Source organism: Glycine soja, chromosome 14 (genome assembly GCF_004193775.1).
Source record: "Glycine soja cultivar W05 chromosome 14, ASM419377v2, whole genome shotgun sequence".
Classification (NCBI taxonomy): domain Eukaryota; kingdom Viridiplantae; phylum Streptophyta; class Magnoliopsida; order Fabales; family Fabaceae; genus Glycine; species Glycine soja.
In genome coordinates this window covers 4,435,241-4,452,398 of record NC_041015.1, presented here as the reverse complement: position 1 = coordinate 4,452,398, position 17,158 = coordinate 4,435,241, and the positions used below count along the sequence as shown (strand labels likewise).

Here is a 17,158-nt window from a genome sequence, read left to right as displayed (position 1 = left end):
TTGTTTTGTATTTTTTACTAAACTGACATAATCACACACGAACTATGGGTTGAAAAGCAAATATCAAACTTCATTGGATTTTAGCGTGCAAATTTAGATGCTGACCAAGAAAAACAAAGGCTCCCTTCGCTAGCGAATTAAGATCACACATTTGAACCATTGGCTTCCAGACTTTGACAGTATCTGAACGATCTAATTGTTATGTTCAAATATTGTAATTTTAGCTCCACTGCCTAAAACACTTGCCAGTCGTTCCAACTCAAATTACCGACCTCAAATACACAAAATTTAAATTCATATTTGTCCAACTAGTTGCAAAGAAAACAAGTGGAATGGAACTCCACAAACAGAATTCCAATATAATCAATAGAAGTTGGTGAAATATGGATAACTATGGTTATCATTCCATGAGAAAACAGCAGAAACCATAACATGAGAAAATTATAAACATTAGTTCATAAAAATATTCACAATAAGCAAGTACAAAGTCCAATTCACTGATAGTAATAGATTGCTTAGTATGCTCATCCGTTTCTAGCACCAAGCACATGCACCTGAATTGTTCTTATTATTCGATCTTCTCCTGATATAATTTCACAGATGCATGCATCATTTTTATTTATCTTGTTCTTTTTACAAAAACTTGTCCACCCTTTGATACATACTCGACCATCACGCCACTCAGACACTTTTGCTACTTCCGAATATATGGGTGTCCATTGTGGCAAGCCATGATAGTCTCGTAATTCATCTCTTTGAGTATCCTGTAGCAACAAAAAAGACACAAAACTGTAATTTCAAATTCTCAATTAGACAACCCAATTAATTAATACATACAAATGTACCTAACATATAGTTGACAAAATGGTAAGTAACTTCTAAAATTATACCTCGAATTGGAAGCATTGGCAACGTGAAAGGGTAATCTGTTCTCCAAAAGTAAGGGACGAGTCCTTAATCACATTTTTTGGAACATGCTGAAATAAGGAGGAATGAAGTGAAAAGTAAGAGCATGTAATAGTTGAGTTATGAAAAGTGAAATTGCAACAACTAGGCTTAAAGAGTGACAGAAAATGAAGAATCACTCAATTAACATCTTAATTTCAACATGGACATAATAATATAGAGAGATTAAAAGTGTTTACAGTCCAAAGGAATTTAACTTCAAGGAGGGAACAAGGGCTTAAGCAAATTTAGTTACTCATCTAACACAGTGCTCCAATGACAAAAGAGCCAATATTTGTATACAAGTTATAAAGGACAAAACTAGAATAGACCATATAAGGATTCTAACCAATTCGTTGGGTCTATTTTTGAAGAGCTTTGCTTCAAAATTTGGATTTCCCGGCTGAATATACATTTGCGGATCAAATTCATAGTCTTCAAGATGAGGACCTTCAACCGCAGGACTGCAACTTGTTGCACTCAACCCTAAACCAGATAAATCAATCATCAGGTAAAAGGTGATTGGCGCACTCATAAAATACAGAAATTGGATTAAAAAAACAAAAACAAAACCCAGTTTTTATCACAAAGTTAACTTACTTTTGGAAGCTCTACGAGGATGACTTTGACTCCTCATGTATTCAGCACTATGTTCTTCTTCCATTTCTCTATACTGATCATCATCATCACCTTCATCCTCATCATCCTCAGCTTCTTCATGTTCTTCATCATCTGTAATCTCTATCACCTCATCCTCTTCTTCAGCTTCTGTCCTTTCACACCGTGATGATTGTTCAAGAATTACAACCTTGAAAATGTTGGCCCCATCATACTTAAAAACAAGATAATCTTCTTTTCCTAAAAAGTTTTCTTCTTGAAAAACCTTCCAACCCTCTTCAAAGTAAATTTTGTTTCCAACAAGACGTGTTTTCACATTCCAAACTCTCCTACCAACATTTGTGAGGATGACATCCTCAGGGATCCTCCATCCTTGTAAGCGTGTAGATTTCACAAAAGCATCTGGGATAAGCTGAAATTTATAGAAAAGCAGAAATGTTACTTAAGATCTCGTAAAAAAAATGTGGCATATATGGCACACACATTATGTTCCATCCTTGTAATGATCTATATGTTGTATTACAATATTCCAAGTAGAAATTTGAGGACATTAATGTTATATCTTCGTGTAAGTCTAGGTTTGAAGAAAGTATATTAAAGAAAATACCATGCTTTCGGAGTGTTCCTCCGGTTTGAAGACTGTGACGAAGTACTTCTTGGCAGCCATCCAATGAAATTTGGTCAAGAAATTGAAATGCCAGAATACACACAGATATATCACACACATATATATATAGCACTCTAGTGAGTAAGGATAATGCATTGACTGCATGAGAACATTCTATTAATATTTATTTATTTTTACATTTTACAGTTTTAAAATTTTTTTGTCCATACGAAAGAATGTTAATCCAATAAAAATAATTAATAACATATTATCATGGATAAATATTAAAGCAATTTGATTATTTATTCATTTTTAAATTAATACAAAAAAATAAAGAAAAAAAGAGCCACCAATATGATTAGATCCACATGTCAATCAATGACAAAGAATCAAAGAGAAAGAAAAGATGACAAGAGTTCTAAATGATCTTATCAATATCAAGGTAATGAACTCATTTAACTCTTTAAAGTCTTCTCTCACTTTTGTCTCTCATGTTTTTTCCTGTTTTTTCTCTCTCACATGGAAGTCTAATATACAGAAGAAAACCCCGTCTAAAAGCCCATACCTAAAGAGCTCAATTAATTACAAAAATATCACATTCTATGATTCTACCGTGTGTTCAGTACTGTTCCTTTGTCTTTACTCGGAGATAATCTTTGTGGTCCCTCGCTGGTGATGTTATTGCAAAATATGCTATTTCAGAAAAGCTTAACCAAAAGCAACTTTCAGTTGCTATTTTTATAAATAACCTACGAACTAGGTTGCTTAATTAGGTCTGGTAATAAAATTTCAGTTTCATGATAACACTGAAATTTGCAGCTTGCGGGCTTTAAAGTATACGATTTGATTCTATAGCCTTATCAAGCATTTATAAGAGGTTGTTTGGTTGGAGAAAAAAGAAAAAAAGAGAAGAGAAAAAAATATTTAAATTAAAATAGAAAAATCAAAGTGTAAGACTCACACAAAAATATTTTAAAAAAATTCTTCTTTCCTTACTATTTAATCTCAATCAAACAAACTCTAAATGTCTTCCCCTTTAATATTATGTGTCAACCGCAAGAATAACAACTCTTGGCATGTTTTCTACAGGACTGCATTTTTGTACTAAAAGTTATCATATATATATAAACATAACTTATTATACAAACATAATAACCTACTCAAAGATAAATAATAAAAGAACACTGGCCAATTTTTTTTTATAAAAGAATGCTTTTCGGTCTTAAGAATTAATGTTATATAATAAATTTTATAATAATTATTATAAAAGCCATACATACCATAATTTTTTTTATTGATTAACAGTGTACTTTTTTTCACTCTTACAATGTATGAAAATTAAGTTCATTGACATACAATATTTTGTAAAAATTCTTCATTTTAAAAATATTTTAAAATTCCAATAAATTTACCTTTTATCATTTTAAATTTTTAATATCTGCATTTTTGTGAGAAAAATAATGTATACATAAATTAATGAAATTAAATAAACATGCTTTATACAGGTAGTCAAATTAAAAATATTTTCAAATTAGCCTATTTAAGAAATGTTTTGATAAAATTAGCCAACTTGTAAGCTTGGTCAGCTTGGGCTAATTTTCTTTAATGTTTAATGGACATAACTTAAGACGTCTTGTAATATAGTAACTTTTTCCATTAATTTTTGTAGCATGTAATAAGGAATATAAGTTTGCTGGTTAAGCTAGAACTGCATATGTTATTGGGAAATGGGAATGGTTAAAAAGTATGTTGTAGAAGAAAACGATGGTTGACAACTAACAAGTAATCATAGGAACACAAGAATATTTAGAATTCGGAAAACCTGGATACTATTTTTCTTTCTTAATCTTCTAATTCATTACAAAAAGAATCTTAAATAATTTGAAATTTGATGAAGAAATAAATAAAATTTGATTAAAAAATAGTTTATAATCCATTTTAAGGTGCAATAGGTTATGGAAAGGTAAAAAATAAAAGATAATAATGTAATAATTGATGTGATAGAAAAAATAAAATATAAATAAAAATGAAATAAAAAGTGAAACAAAGGTAAATGATTATGATTTTCCAGTCCGTTCTTGTTATTGTTGTATGTACGCGGAGTTCGTGATTGCCTTGTTTTCTTTCGGTTTCAAGACCTTGGCCATTTAATTCTTTGAGAATTGAAAAAAAATTGTCATCAACCTGAGAGTTGAGTTAATAATAAGTGGCAATACAAAAGAAAAAACATTAAGGTGCAGTAAAATTACCTTTCTATTTTCAATTTTAAGTGGACAATTGCTTCCAGCACCTCAAATTTGCTTCCTACACTCCATTCTGCAATGTAATTTATATTTCAGATTAGTCATTTCTAAATGTAAAAAATTTACATTCTAGAAAGTTTAATCTGAAATGTAAAATTAAATTTTGGATTAAACTTTTCAAAAGATTAAAAATATACAGGAAATAAGAAGTAATTACTGCACAAGAAAGTCCATTGTAGTATGTAGGCCATTTTTCTAAGGGATTTGAATCCTCCACTCATATATGTGTATCGTACACCTTTCATTTTTGTTTGAAAATACCAAACTATCATTCCTCAACCCTAACACCTGCTTTTATGTGCGAACTACTCCCACGAGAATAACTTCTCCCACAACTTCACCTTCTTCACAACAACTTTGCGACCTCCTCTTCACAAGTCATGACGCTCAGAGCATCCTACCCCTCCTCCTTCCTTTGCGTGTCACCATTGAAGCTAAGAATACAATCCAGAACATAGTGTTTTTGTGTTTTAGAATGAAAATTTTGAAATGTTTTTTTTTTCATTTTTAACCATTATTTTGGAGGCACGCTTCTGGAAGCTATATAGTAGCCTTATGGAATAACCATTCCAAAACATAGATTGAGTTCTAGAATACATGAAATGATATTTTTTGTTTTTGTTTTCAAGCATTATTTTTTACCGTTATGAAATAGGCATTCCAAAAGCTATTTCTCATTGTTATAAAACACCTATTCCAAAAGCCATTTTTTACTATTATGGAACACCTATTCTGAAAGGCAAAAGTTATTCTTTACTATTATGGAACACGCATTTTGAAAGGTATTTTTTATTGTTATGGAACACCTATTTCAGAAGCTATTTTTTATGTTATGGAACAACTATTCTGAAAGCCAAAAATTATGTTTTACTGTTATGGAATACCTATTTTGAAAAATATTTATTATTGTTATGGAATGTCTATTCCAGAAGATGAAAATTATTTTTTTAGTGCATGATTTAATATAGGAGGTGCAGATTCAAATCCCTTCATCAAAGCCTATAGTTTGGTAAATAGGCTACTAGCCCGTTACCATCACAACATGCCACAATACACAATTAAGGTCTAAAGGAAGCTATATATATATATATATATATATTCTGTACTCTAAATTTATTATAATTTTTTTTAACTCAGTTAACTCTCTAAATTCTTCTGTCACTTTGTCTCATTTTTTTCTCTCTCAAATGGAAGTCTAATATACAAAAGAAAACACCCATCTAAAGCCCAAACCTAAAGACCCATGATCAACAATATCTACACATTAAAGCCTAAAAGCAACTCAAATTAGTTCTCTTCTTAAAAAAAAAAAAAAAAGCTGAATTACGAAGGAGAAAGGTCCACAGAAGTATCAAACTCTACCAAGTTAAATGTTCCTTTGCCTGTACTAGGAAATCATCTTTGTGGTCCCTTATACTAGTGATGTTATTACGAAATATGCTATTTCAAAAAAGTTAAACCACAAGTAACTCTGAATAGTTTTTTTTTTCAACAAAGAGAAACAAATTTATATGAAAATGAATACAAGGGATATCCAAACCCATTTACGAAATAAATAGCTAAGTAACTACCCTCCAACATCCTCCTTCATAATAGTGGTTATTTTTTATTTATATATGTCCTTGGAAATAAATACAAAATAACCACAGTAAAAGGATTGTTATTCATCCTACAAGAAACCAGAAAACTTATACGATTTGATTCTATAGCGGTATCAAGCATTATAAACGTCTTCCGCTTTATATCATGTGTCAACTGCAAGAATAACAACTTTACCCCTCACCCGTGGCATGTTTTCTACACGGGATTGCATTTTTTTGTATTAAAACTCATATATATAAACTTACTGATAAAAAACTATTATACAAACATGTTTAAATAATTGTAAATAATATAATACATTTTATGATTATGAATATAAAACTATTTTAATATATTTTCATATTTACAATTATTTTTACACAAATAATATATATATATATATATATATATATATATTAAAAATTAAACTAAAATTATAATAATATAAAAACTTACATACTATAAATTAACATTCGTGCATAACATAACATGAGTTATTACACTAGTTAGAATAAAATTTATTTGGTTTCTAATAAAGAATCAATATATGATACTGGCTGAATAAGAGTACAACTTATATCATATGATAATAGGTTTTAGATGAATTTCCCCTTATGAAAAACATTTGGTCATGAGGTATTATAAAACTAGACTAAGCTTCTGAAGTGAGAATGTTTATAAAAAAAAAAAAAAAGTAATTGCACATAAATCTATTTCAAATCAAGAATGAATACACCCTTTATTTCTCTGCAATGTACCAATAATGTCTTTATCAGCAAAACATATGACACAATGCATCAACACCATGTGATACGAAAGGTAAATATAAAAACTGCTCCTCAATGCTTCTAGGTTTTATTTGTCTTTTTAGGCATATTTATAGGTTTTATATATTAAGTTAGAGACTAATTGTGTTGAAGAAAAATATCAAAATTACTTCTCAATGTTTTTAGGTTTTATTTGTCTTTTTAGACATATTTATTGGTTTTATGTCTTAAAAGGGCTTCATAATAGTTAAGCATATGATTTTATTTTATTTTAGGTTAGAAATCATATGTTTTTCTTAACTATTAAGTCACATACTAATTCTATTCATGATACGTGACTGTTGTTGATCCAAGAAAATTTTACACACACATCGAAACCTTATATCATTATGTTAATTCTGTGTTATTAGTTATTATGTTATTGATTATGTGTACATGATAAAAAACACTAAGTACCGAAGATAAAGGAATTAGGAATCAATAGATGGAAAAGTCCAAACAAGATGATATTAACATTCATTAACAAACCCAAAACTATTACTTGCATTGTATTCTTCTAAAAAATAATTACTTGCACTGTATTACTAAACCAAGGTTGGTTGAAAAACAAATATTAAACATATTGTTTTTTTGGTGTGCAAATTTAGATACTGGCCAAGAAAAATGAAGGCTCCCTTTTGCTAGCTAATTAAGTTCACCATTTGAACTATTGGCTTTCAAACTTTGACAATATTTGATGACCAAATTGTTATTATGTTCAAATACTGTAATTATGGTTCCACTTTCTAAAACACTTGCAACTCGTTCCAACATCAAATTGGTTCACCAAACTCATGCGCATAAAACTTTAAATTCGTATTTGTCCAATTAGCAGCAAAGAAAAAAAGTGGAATTTAACCCCATCCTCGTTGAGCATGCAAAAGTAAGTTTAACTTTGGTTTTTATTTTAAGAAAGTTTAACTACATGTTAAAAACTGGTTTTTGATTTTCCAATTTCTGTATATGAGTGCTGAATCAGCCTTTGTCTGATGATTTATTTATCTGGCTTAGGAGAGAATGCAACAAGTTCCACTTTCACCCATGATTGAAGGTTGTAGTCTTGAAGACTATGAATTTGATCCACAAATATGTATTTAACAAGGAAAATTCATATTTTAAAACAAAATTCGTCAAAAATAGATCCAACAAATTGGTTAGAATCATGTTTCTTATAGTCCTATCTCTTCTAATTTGCTTAGAAAAAACATAAAGATTCTAATCAATTTGTTGAGTATATTTTTGAAGAACTTTACTTCAAAATATATATTTACCTGCTGATCAAAAAAATATATATATATTTACCCAAATATACATTTGTGATCAAATTCATAATCTTCAAGAAGAAGACCTCCAATCATGGGTGGAAGTGGAACTTGTTGCATTCTCCCCTAAATCAGATAAATAAATCATCAGACAAAGACTGATTCAGCACTCATAAATACATAAATTTGAAAAACAAAAACCAGTTTTCAACATAGTTAAACTTTAATAAAAAATAAAAAAAACATAAAGTTAAACTTACTTTTGCAGGCTCTACGATGATGAGTTTGACTCCTCGTGTATTCAGCACTATTTTCTTCTTAACTTTCTTCTTCCATTTCTTTATACTCATGATTATTGTCGTCATCATCATCATCCTAATTCTCATTCTCATCCTTTTCCTCGTCCTCAGTTGCTTCGTGTTCTTCCTCATCTTCTTCAGCTTCTCTCCTTTCACACCGTCATGATTGTTCAAGAATTACAACCGTGAACACATTGGTCCCATCATGCTTAAAAAGTAGAAAATCTGTTTTTCCTGAACAGTTTTATTTTTGAAAAACCTGCCAACCCTCTTCAAAGTAAATTCTGTTCCAACAAGAAGTGTTTTGACGTTCCAAACACTCCCAATAACATTTCTGAGGATGGTGTATTGACTTCACAAAAGCATTTGGGATAAGCTGCAATTTGAGAAAGAGCAGAAGATGAGTGTTACTTAAGACACCATAATACTCTGGTAATGTTTTGAAATCAACAACTACATTGGTATAAAGCAATGTAGGCTAAATTGTTAAATCTCAGTAAATTTAATGATCCATACAATGTACCAGAATATTTTAAGTAGAAATCTGAGGACATTAATGTTAAATCTTCATATAAGCCTACACTGCAGAAAGTATAATAAAAAAAATACCATTCTTTCAGAGTGTGTTTCCGGATCCAACACCTTGCTCATTTAATCCTATGAAAATTGAAAAAAAAATTGTCACCAACCTGAGAGTTGATAATAAGTGGCCAATACCAGAAAATACTAAAAGGAAAAACACTATAAGGTGCCAACATGAAAGTCCATTGCACAGGCTTGTAGACCATTCTTCAAAGCCCAGAGTTTAGTCCATTAACATCACAACATGCCACAATACACAGTTAAGGCCCAAAGGGAAATTAACATCATTATGTTCCTTATAGTTCATTGAACAATTCTATTATATTGTTGTTGTTGTTATAAAAGACTTTTTTAAATGAATACTCAATCACAGATCGGGATAAGAATAAAATTAAGTATAGGAATTAAGAAACGTGCCTTCATTCTCATTTTATGTGTCACTTTTAAAATATTTCTGTATTAATTGTCATTTTAAAACATAAAAAGTATTAAGTACTTTTTTTCAATATATTTATGGAATAAATGTATTTTGATTAAATAAGATTTTAACATGTGAGATCCCATTTTCATCTGTTATTAGATTTAACCAACAAACATCTAATTCCTTCCACTTCTCCCTTCTGCAATCTATACCTCGTAATTTTAATGGCACCAGAAAAAATTTCCACTCAACAGCACCAGACAAAAAACAAATCTACATATACATCCATCATTTTCTTTTATTTTGTCCCTTTTATTTATACAAAAGCATGCCCACTATTTAATACATACATCACCATCTTCCCACTTGCACACTCTCCTGTTACTTACAAATATTTTTTTCATGTCTCTTGAAGAAGGAACATGTAATAGTTGTTAGTAATGAAAAGTGAAATTGCAAGAACGAGGCTTAAAGAGGGACAGAAAATGAAGACCACTCAATTAACATTTTCAACGTACATGGACATAATTATATACAGAAATTAAAATTTAAAAGAGCTTGCCACTTACACATTTCCAAGTGTTTTTTGCATGAGAGTTGTGGCAAGCAGAGAAGAAAGTCTCATCTTTGATTTCTTTGAATATCCTGTAGCAATTAATAGGGAGGAATGAAGCCATAAGTGAAAAGTAGAGTAGATGGAAGAAGGAACATGTGCAGTGTACTTGGTGTGAGTTATGAAAAGTGAAATTGAAACAGCGAGGGGTTACCACTTAACAGGCACTGTTTTTTTCTTCTGCAGTTGCTTTTCTCTTCTATATTCCCCTCTTTCTCTAACTTTACCACAAGTCTTTCATACATGTTGATAGTTGAAAGTTGATGATTTTTAAGTCATTCTTTCCTTATACTGAAAAATTAAACAGTCTTTTCTATATGCTGTTTTAAAAAAAAATGACTTCCTAGTTTTTATGTATGATGAAAGCAATAAGTTCAAAATAATAATCCTTCAGCCATCAACAGTGTATAAAAAGAATGTGATAAAGTTGCAGAGGAGGAAAATATAGAAGAGAAAGCAGGTATAGAAGAAGAGGAGATTGAGATAACAAAGGAAGAGGAAGACACTGAAGATGAGGAAATATGATGATCACTGATTCTCAAGACAACAACGATGAGTATACGTGATCTAATATATATAGCGTGAGGGTTATCTAATTTGTTCATTACAAATAAAAGATTTCTAATTCTAGATGATCCTATCAATATCTAACGATAGGATTTTTTTTATGCAAAAATATTAGCAGAGTAATCTTTGAAGTTGCATTTTTTTCTTAAATTTTCAAAGCACATTTAGCTACTCATTTTAAAACAAAACTTCATTTTAATTATTTTCTTGTATTTTAAAATTATAATTTGTCACTCTTTTAACAGTTTAAATCCTTCTCTTACTTTTCTCTTTCTTTATTTTTCCCTTCTTTTTTCTCTCACTTACAAGACTAATGTAGACGAAAACACTCCTCTAAAGTCTAAAACCAAAACATAAATGCCCGATAAAATAAAATTAAATTAAACATCTTTGCGAGTTTATGACATAAGATGGTTCATATGCATTGTGCAGTGCACTAATAATAGTTTCAGATGAAGGTGTTAATATCACTTGATAACCATGATAGCTAGTTAGTTGACTATAACAACTACTTAGTTTAGTTAACTTTGCTTCTCTGGCAATACTTAGCTGAATACTTTTGTATATGAGACACAATACAATATCCACACAGCCATGTATGAATTGAATCATTCTTTCTATAAGAAAATAATGAGAACTCCATTTTCTCTCGTTTCTATCACCGACAGTTATGATGCAAATGCTGCCTTCAATTTTTATTTGTGGTCCCTCGCTAATTTCTGAAAATGTTTAATCACCCCAAGCAACTTTCAGTACCTAGCTTTTCTATTTTTATGAATAATCTATAGCCTATAGTATATATGACTGTGACTATGAACAAGGTTGCCTAAATTAGGTTTGATGAAATAATTGCAATTTCATTATGACACTGAAAACTTCTTCTACAGGCTTGTATGGTTAGATTCCCATCCGTATCAAGCATTAATTAATGGACAATGGCTTATACTTTATAAGAGAGAAAATAGAAGTTTGAAAAAATTCAAAAAAAGTAATTAACATTGTCACAGCCACAGTCATCATGAAATTTAACGTAGTCTAGTCTAGCAATGCTTTAGTATTTAAATAATTTTTATGTTAAATTCTTAAATCTAGGTAACATTCTCCCACTCACAAATTTAAAATAAATAATCTAATTATGCATCGTAGATGTTTAATAAGTGTTTAGAAATAATGATACCAATTTTAGTTTGTCAATAATATGCATATTTGATTAAACATTTGCATCTCTCAGAATATGTTTACCAACAGATCCAACGATTATATTTTGTGTTTGTCTACATTCGTTCCTTATATGTCTATAGGAATGTATGTCATAGCATCTTCAAGAGAAATCCAAACATACACAATATCTGTCGTTTTTTTTTTTTGAAAATAATGTCTGTGATTAATGTATTGATATATTCCCTCCATTTCTTTCAATTGTCCCCTTGAAAAGTTAATACAAAGATTAAGAAAAGTAATTAATATTTTATTTTCGTAAAAATTATTTTTTAACTTTAAAATATAATTTTACTATTATTCTTCTCTCATTTATCATAAATGAGTATAGTATTTAAGAATTAAATGAATCGAAGGACATAATTAATAAACGGATAGATAAAAATAATCAATAGGAGTATCAATTATCAAGCATTAATCATTTTAATTTTTGCATTTATTTTCTAATAAATTGAAAACAAATTTATGTTTTATGTTGAGGTTTTTAATAAAACAATCATTGACACTTATTTCTAGTTCATGATATAATTATAAATTTTGTATTTGCTCGATAATTTTTATCCTTAACTAATATTGATAAAGAAAAGGGTGATCTCGGTAATGAAGACGTTACTTGAAACATGATTTAGTGTCCAATTGCAAAATTAACAAATAATTTTCACAAGGCAAGTACCGGATTTTGTCTTGCGCCTTTTGAATTTAATTATATTTCAATATCTCCCTACCTTGCTACATTGAGTGGAGAACTTTTTTGGAGGAACTTAATTGATATCCGCAAAGTTCGTTATTGCCTTGTTTTCTTTTGGTTTCAAGACCTGGTCATTTTATTCATTGAAAATTGAAACATACTTTTTCTTTCCCACCAAAATTGAAATTTGAAACAATAATAGAAATTTCAAGACCTGAGGGTTGATATGGTCAGAGACAGAAAGACGTGGCTTGAAACATGAAAGTCTAATTGGTAGGCTTGAAGCCTAGTCGGAGAAGCATTTGACCAGGAAACATCGTACTCGCCATTACCTTCACAACATTTTTTTCTCTCACAACATTGGTGTGCATCAAATGCATCCAATAGCTCTAGGAACAAATATTATTGTTGTTACAAAAACATTTTCATGAATTTTCAATCACAGATCTAGTTGAATAAAATCTGTTCCTCAATTATTCTGCACTTGAAAGGCTTCATAATAATTACGTAAAAAAAAGAAAAGACGAAGTAATAAAGAAAAAGAAACTAGGAACCAATAGTCTAATAAGTCACAAACAAACACTCTTACTTCGTAGACTCTATTAATCACAAACTAAGATTATGTAATATGCTTCTTTATTGTGAAGGAAGTCGACCGATAAAATGATTTCTTGAGTAGCTGCAACTTGAAAAGCACCCAAAAACATCTGCAGCTCCTAATCAGTCAACTTATATTTCTTATTACATGTTACAAAAAATTAATGAAAAAAGTTATATACTCCAACTCCAACTCCAAGCCACGGGTCCGTCCCTCTACTAATTTCAACAACAAAAAAATAACACTAAAAACACTTAAATTTTGTCCCATTAATGATTAAATATCTAAAGAAAATTATCAATTTTTGTATACTACATCTCAATCAAAATAGAGTGCATTTCAGTTTAATTGAAAATCCAGTCTCATTCTCTGAATCTCTAGTCCAATTCCAACTATTAAAACGTACCATTACGACAATGGAATAAAAAATGCACATACAAATCTACCGAAAATGACGAACAATTTCAGAAGCAAAATCAATGACTAAGCTGCTGCATTACTTGAGGTTTAATAGCACAATAATATATTGGCGTAAAACAAAAAGTAGTAACAGAACTAAACCCTAAGCAATTCGCTTTGGATCTCAAAAGACAAAGAATATCGCAACAATTTCAGTTCAACATATTACAACTAAAAAGGCCGAACCAACCTGAGAAGAATCCACCGAACTGACCGGCCGTCCAGATCCCGCCGTTCACACGCGCGCGACTGCCGGCGCGGCGGCAGAAGCGGCGGCGCCGCCGAGGAACGAGAGGAATCCGGAGCTGTTAGGCTCCTGATCGTCGAGAAACAGATCCTCGGGAACGCGGAAAGCGCCGTGCGCGCACACGATCGCCAATCCAACCATGAGTGCAGAGATCAACAAGGATCCAACGCTGGTGAGGAAAATGACGAACACGGTGAGCACAACGAGGATCCCTAGGGTTTCGCGATCAGCGAATGTGCGTCCGAAGAGGACGACAGGCTGATCCGAAGGGCGAAAGAGATAAAGGAACGACCACGACGCGAGGAGACCGAAGAGGACAAATAGCGAGAACGGATGCGTGATGAGCGAGACCGCGAGCGCCAACACGATTAGGGTTAGGTAATTGACGCGGAAGTAGGCGAAGTTCTTACGGATCCGAGAGTATGCTTCGGCGAGGGTGTCGGGTCGGGACATGGAGCTCCGGTCGATGAGCTCCGTCCACGGGCGGCGCTGCGCGAAGGCGTGGCGGAGCGACGAGGAGATGCGGGAGATGAAGGCGCGGAACGCCGGCGTCGCGATCGGAGGCTGGGACTGCGAGGCGCCGGCGGCGGAAGCGCTGGATTGGGAGGATATAGGGAGGCTCGATGGAGAGGCCATGGTGGCGCGTGAATCTCCAATTGCCGCGCGTGAACTAATAGAGAGAGCGATGGGCAATGGAGACTCTGTGGCTGGGCCTTTCGGGTTTGGGAACGAGGAAAAGCGCGAGGGAGGTGTTAGGATGTAAAGGTAAATGTCCAAAAATAACCTTCCTAATATGAGATGCGCATGGGCCGAACCTATTTGCAGAAAACGCAACGCAAAAAATACGTAATAATGTGATAAGAGAATAGGTTTTTAAAGATTACAACCAAAATAACTTCAATATGTGTAATAAGGATCATAATTGAAATTTGAAAAGAAGCAATCATTTTTTCTTTTAATTTAATTAAAATACACATATAATATTTTTTTACTGTCATTTAATCATAAATAATAATAAAATAAATATTTTTCTATAATAAGTAATTAAAAGTCATGAGAAGTATAAATATTAACTATTCTTTTTCTTACACTTACAAGTCATAATTAAGACATATAATATTGAAAAATATAAGTTATTATTAGTATAGTTTTATAATATTATATTATTTATTTAGTACTAGCGAAATTATGTGCACTTTTAATCCTTCATTTATTAATATAATATATATTAATCCCTCGTACATTAATGTTATATACAATGTATTTTTATGCAATCAAATGAACAAGTAAAAATTTGACAAAGTAATTTTCACGTTAAAGTAGATTAAATAAAAATAATTACTGTTTCCTATATAAATCTTTCAAAAAAAATTGCAAAATATGATCATATTTAATTTAAAAGAAAATAATTTTTTTTTAAAAATAATGAACTCATTAACGTTTTGTTTCTGTTTGTATGTCACCTTTGTCTTTTCTCTATAAAAAATATCAATATTTAACACCTGTATCTATCTGGCTAGAAGTTTGATACTTTTGGTGGGCAATTGCTTTCTACACCTCTTTTTTTGTTTTTTTTTTTTTACTTGTTGATGACTCTGACTCTGGTGCTGGCGTGGAGAAAAAGTCATGCATGGAATCTAGGACACGAGAGAAGTGTAAGTAAAACGTGACAACATTTTGAAAATGTTTTTTCTGAAATTATGATTTTTTTTAACCTTTTGGAAAATTATTTTTGAAATTATGTTAGCATAATAATTTAAAATTTTCATAATTATGCTAACAAAATTTCGAAAATGCATTTCCAAAATGTTATTTTTTTTACATAATTTCATACCAAATACCCATAAGGCTGTAAGCCCATGACCATTTTACACACAATTCAATAATGTGTTGAGTAGTTTGAGAGATTTTATATAACTATTGATGAGGTGATAATTTGAATAACCCTTAAAATTTAATATTCTCAAAATTAGTTAAAATTTGAGAAAAACTTGTGGTTTGTTCATTACATCGAGTCTTTTTTTAAGAGGAATTACATCAAGTCTTAGGGGGCGTTTACTTTTAGTTTTTATTTTCTGATTCCATTTTCGACTTTTACTTTTTAATTACAAAATTTTTATTTTATTTTTAATTTGTTTCTTATTTTTATATATTTATACAGAAAACATTGAATTGTTGTTTTCTCTGTTCAAATTTTTAAAACACAGAAAATAGATTAAAAATAAGATAACAATTTTGCAATTAAAAAATAAATACAAGAAATAAAAGTACAAGTAAACCCCCTAGTTTTTCTCACATTTTTTTTTGTATTTCTATAAAAATATATAATTTTTCTGTTAAAATTATACTTTTTCACATGTTATATTTGAGGATTAAATTACTTTCATTGTTTGAAAACGCGTTTAAAAAATGTTTAAAGAAAAACTAATCTAAACCCATTCAATATCCTTTAATTGAAAACAAAATAATGCATGCCCGCATTTATTAAAGTCAACATGTCAATGTGCCTAGATCATGGCTTGTGTATGCAACAATTATTACACCTTCCTTTCCTATCAAAAGTTTTAAATAGGCTCCATAGTTAGCTAACCTATTTACACATGAGTTTCCTTTACTATAGATGTGAGAAAAAAAGAAAGTTATATCATTACACAAAAAGAGGCAGTTCCTCCACCAACTACCGCATTTGTATTACATTTGATGGTTCCTTCAAGGGGGTGCACCCAAACCACTTGCTTAATACAAGGGACCTTAATGATAACAACAAAAGATTTGAGAAGGGAGAATTCTTCTATAGAGTGGGAGAAGAGTTTCTTGGTACGTTAGATAACTGCCAAAGTTAAAGAAGCACTAAAGATCACTTCTCGCAACTCCAGAATTTTATTATTATTACTACTGTCATTTTTTATTTTTATTGTTGTCACAATTACCATCACTAATCTTTCTACTATAAACTTAACTATTCCAACCACCATTGATCGTTGAACATATCACAACAATTATTGTTAGACTATTACTTATGGATTAATTTCTTTTCACTCAAATTTGACCTGACCCCATTTATATAGCTACGCTTAAGTAAAAATGTCCAAATGAAATTCAAGTTTATAATTGTACTCACTAGTTTTCTATACAACGTAAACAGAAGAGTTGTGATTTTAACTAATTTTAATTTTAACTAATTCTATGTGCTTTTTTTTTTTACAGCAACTAATTAATTCTATGGGTTAAACATACCCTTAACATTGTCGTGATCAAATGAATGATAAAAAAAAAGTTAATTAAATTGGTCAATAAAAAGAGTAAGAAAATACTTAATACAAGCATGCATCGGGGCATATACC

At 30.8% G+C, this 17,158-nt stretch overlaps 2 protein-coding genes across 6 annotated transcripts; both read right to left on the bottom strand.

The window, feature by feature from the left end:
- Positions 1–433: 433 nt before the first annotated feature.
- LOC114383647 (B3 domain-containing protein REM20-like) lies at positions 434–10,648 on the bottom strand. Of its 5 annotated transcripts, none has more exons than XM_028343363.1 (8): positions 10,200–10,648; positions 9,994–10,069; positions 9,031–9,078; positions 8,383–8,797; positions 1,546–1,975; positions 1,295–1,431; positions 891–977; positions 434–764 (listed from the first exon to the last, which is right to left on the bottom strand). In XM_028343363.1, exons 4-8 carry the CDS (start codon positions 8,551–8,553, stop codon positions 525–527), a joined length of 1,065 nt encoding a protein of 354 aa, XP_028199164.1. In that variant the 5' UTR covers positions 8,554–8,797; positions 9,031–9,078; positions 9,994–10,069; positions 10,200–10,648; the 3' UTR covers positions 434–524. The 5 variants fall into 5 exon arrangements, 3 of the variants coding, with proteins under 3 accessions (XP_028199164.1, XP_028199163.1, XP_028199165.1); XM_028343362.1 differs by having other exon boundaries at positions 10,192–10,645; XR_003660560.1 differs by lacking the exons at positions 434–764; positions 891–977; positions 1,295–1,431 and adding an exon at positions 4,420–4,486 and having other exon boundaries at positions 1,840–1,975; positions 10,192–10,626.
- A 2,922-nt stretch (positions 10,649–13,570) lies between these two features.
- LOC114385416 (PRA1 family protein B3-like) lies at positions 13,571–14,632 on the bottom strand. The gene has a single exon (XM_028345487.1). It carries the CDS (start codon positions 14,448–14,450, stop codon positions 13,803–13,805), a length of 648 nt encoding a protein of 215 aa, XP_028201288.1. The 5' UTR covers positions 14,451–14,632; the 3' UTR covers positions 13,571–13,802.
- Positions 14,633–17,158: the final 2,526 nt, after the last annotated feature.

Excerpts from the sequence above, each read along its gene's own strand:
- LOC114385416 (XM_028345487.1), bottom strand. The coding sequence starts at position 14,450 with ATGGCCTCTCCATCGAGCCTCCCTATATCCTCCCAATCCAGCGCTTCC.
- LOC114383647 (XM_028343363.1), bottom strand. The coding sequence starts at position 8,553 with ATGAGGAAGAACACGAAGCAACTGAGGACGAGGAAAAGGATGAGAATG. Across the intron at positions 1,976-8,382 it reads TCATCGTAGAGCCTGCAAAA|CTTATCCCAGATGCTTTTGT; the intron begins GTAAGTTTAACT and ends TATAAATTTCAG. Across the intron at positions 1,432-1,545 it reads TCCTCGTAGAGCTTCCAAAA|GGTTGAGTGCAACAAGTTGC; the intron begins GTAAGTTAACTT and ends TATCTGGTTTAG.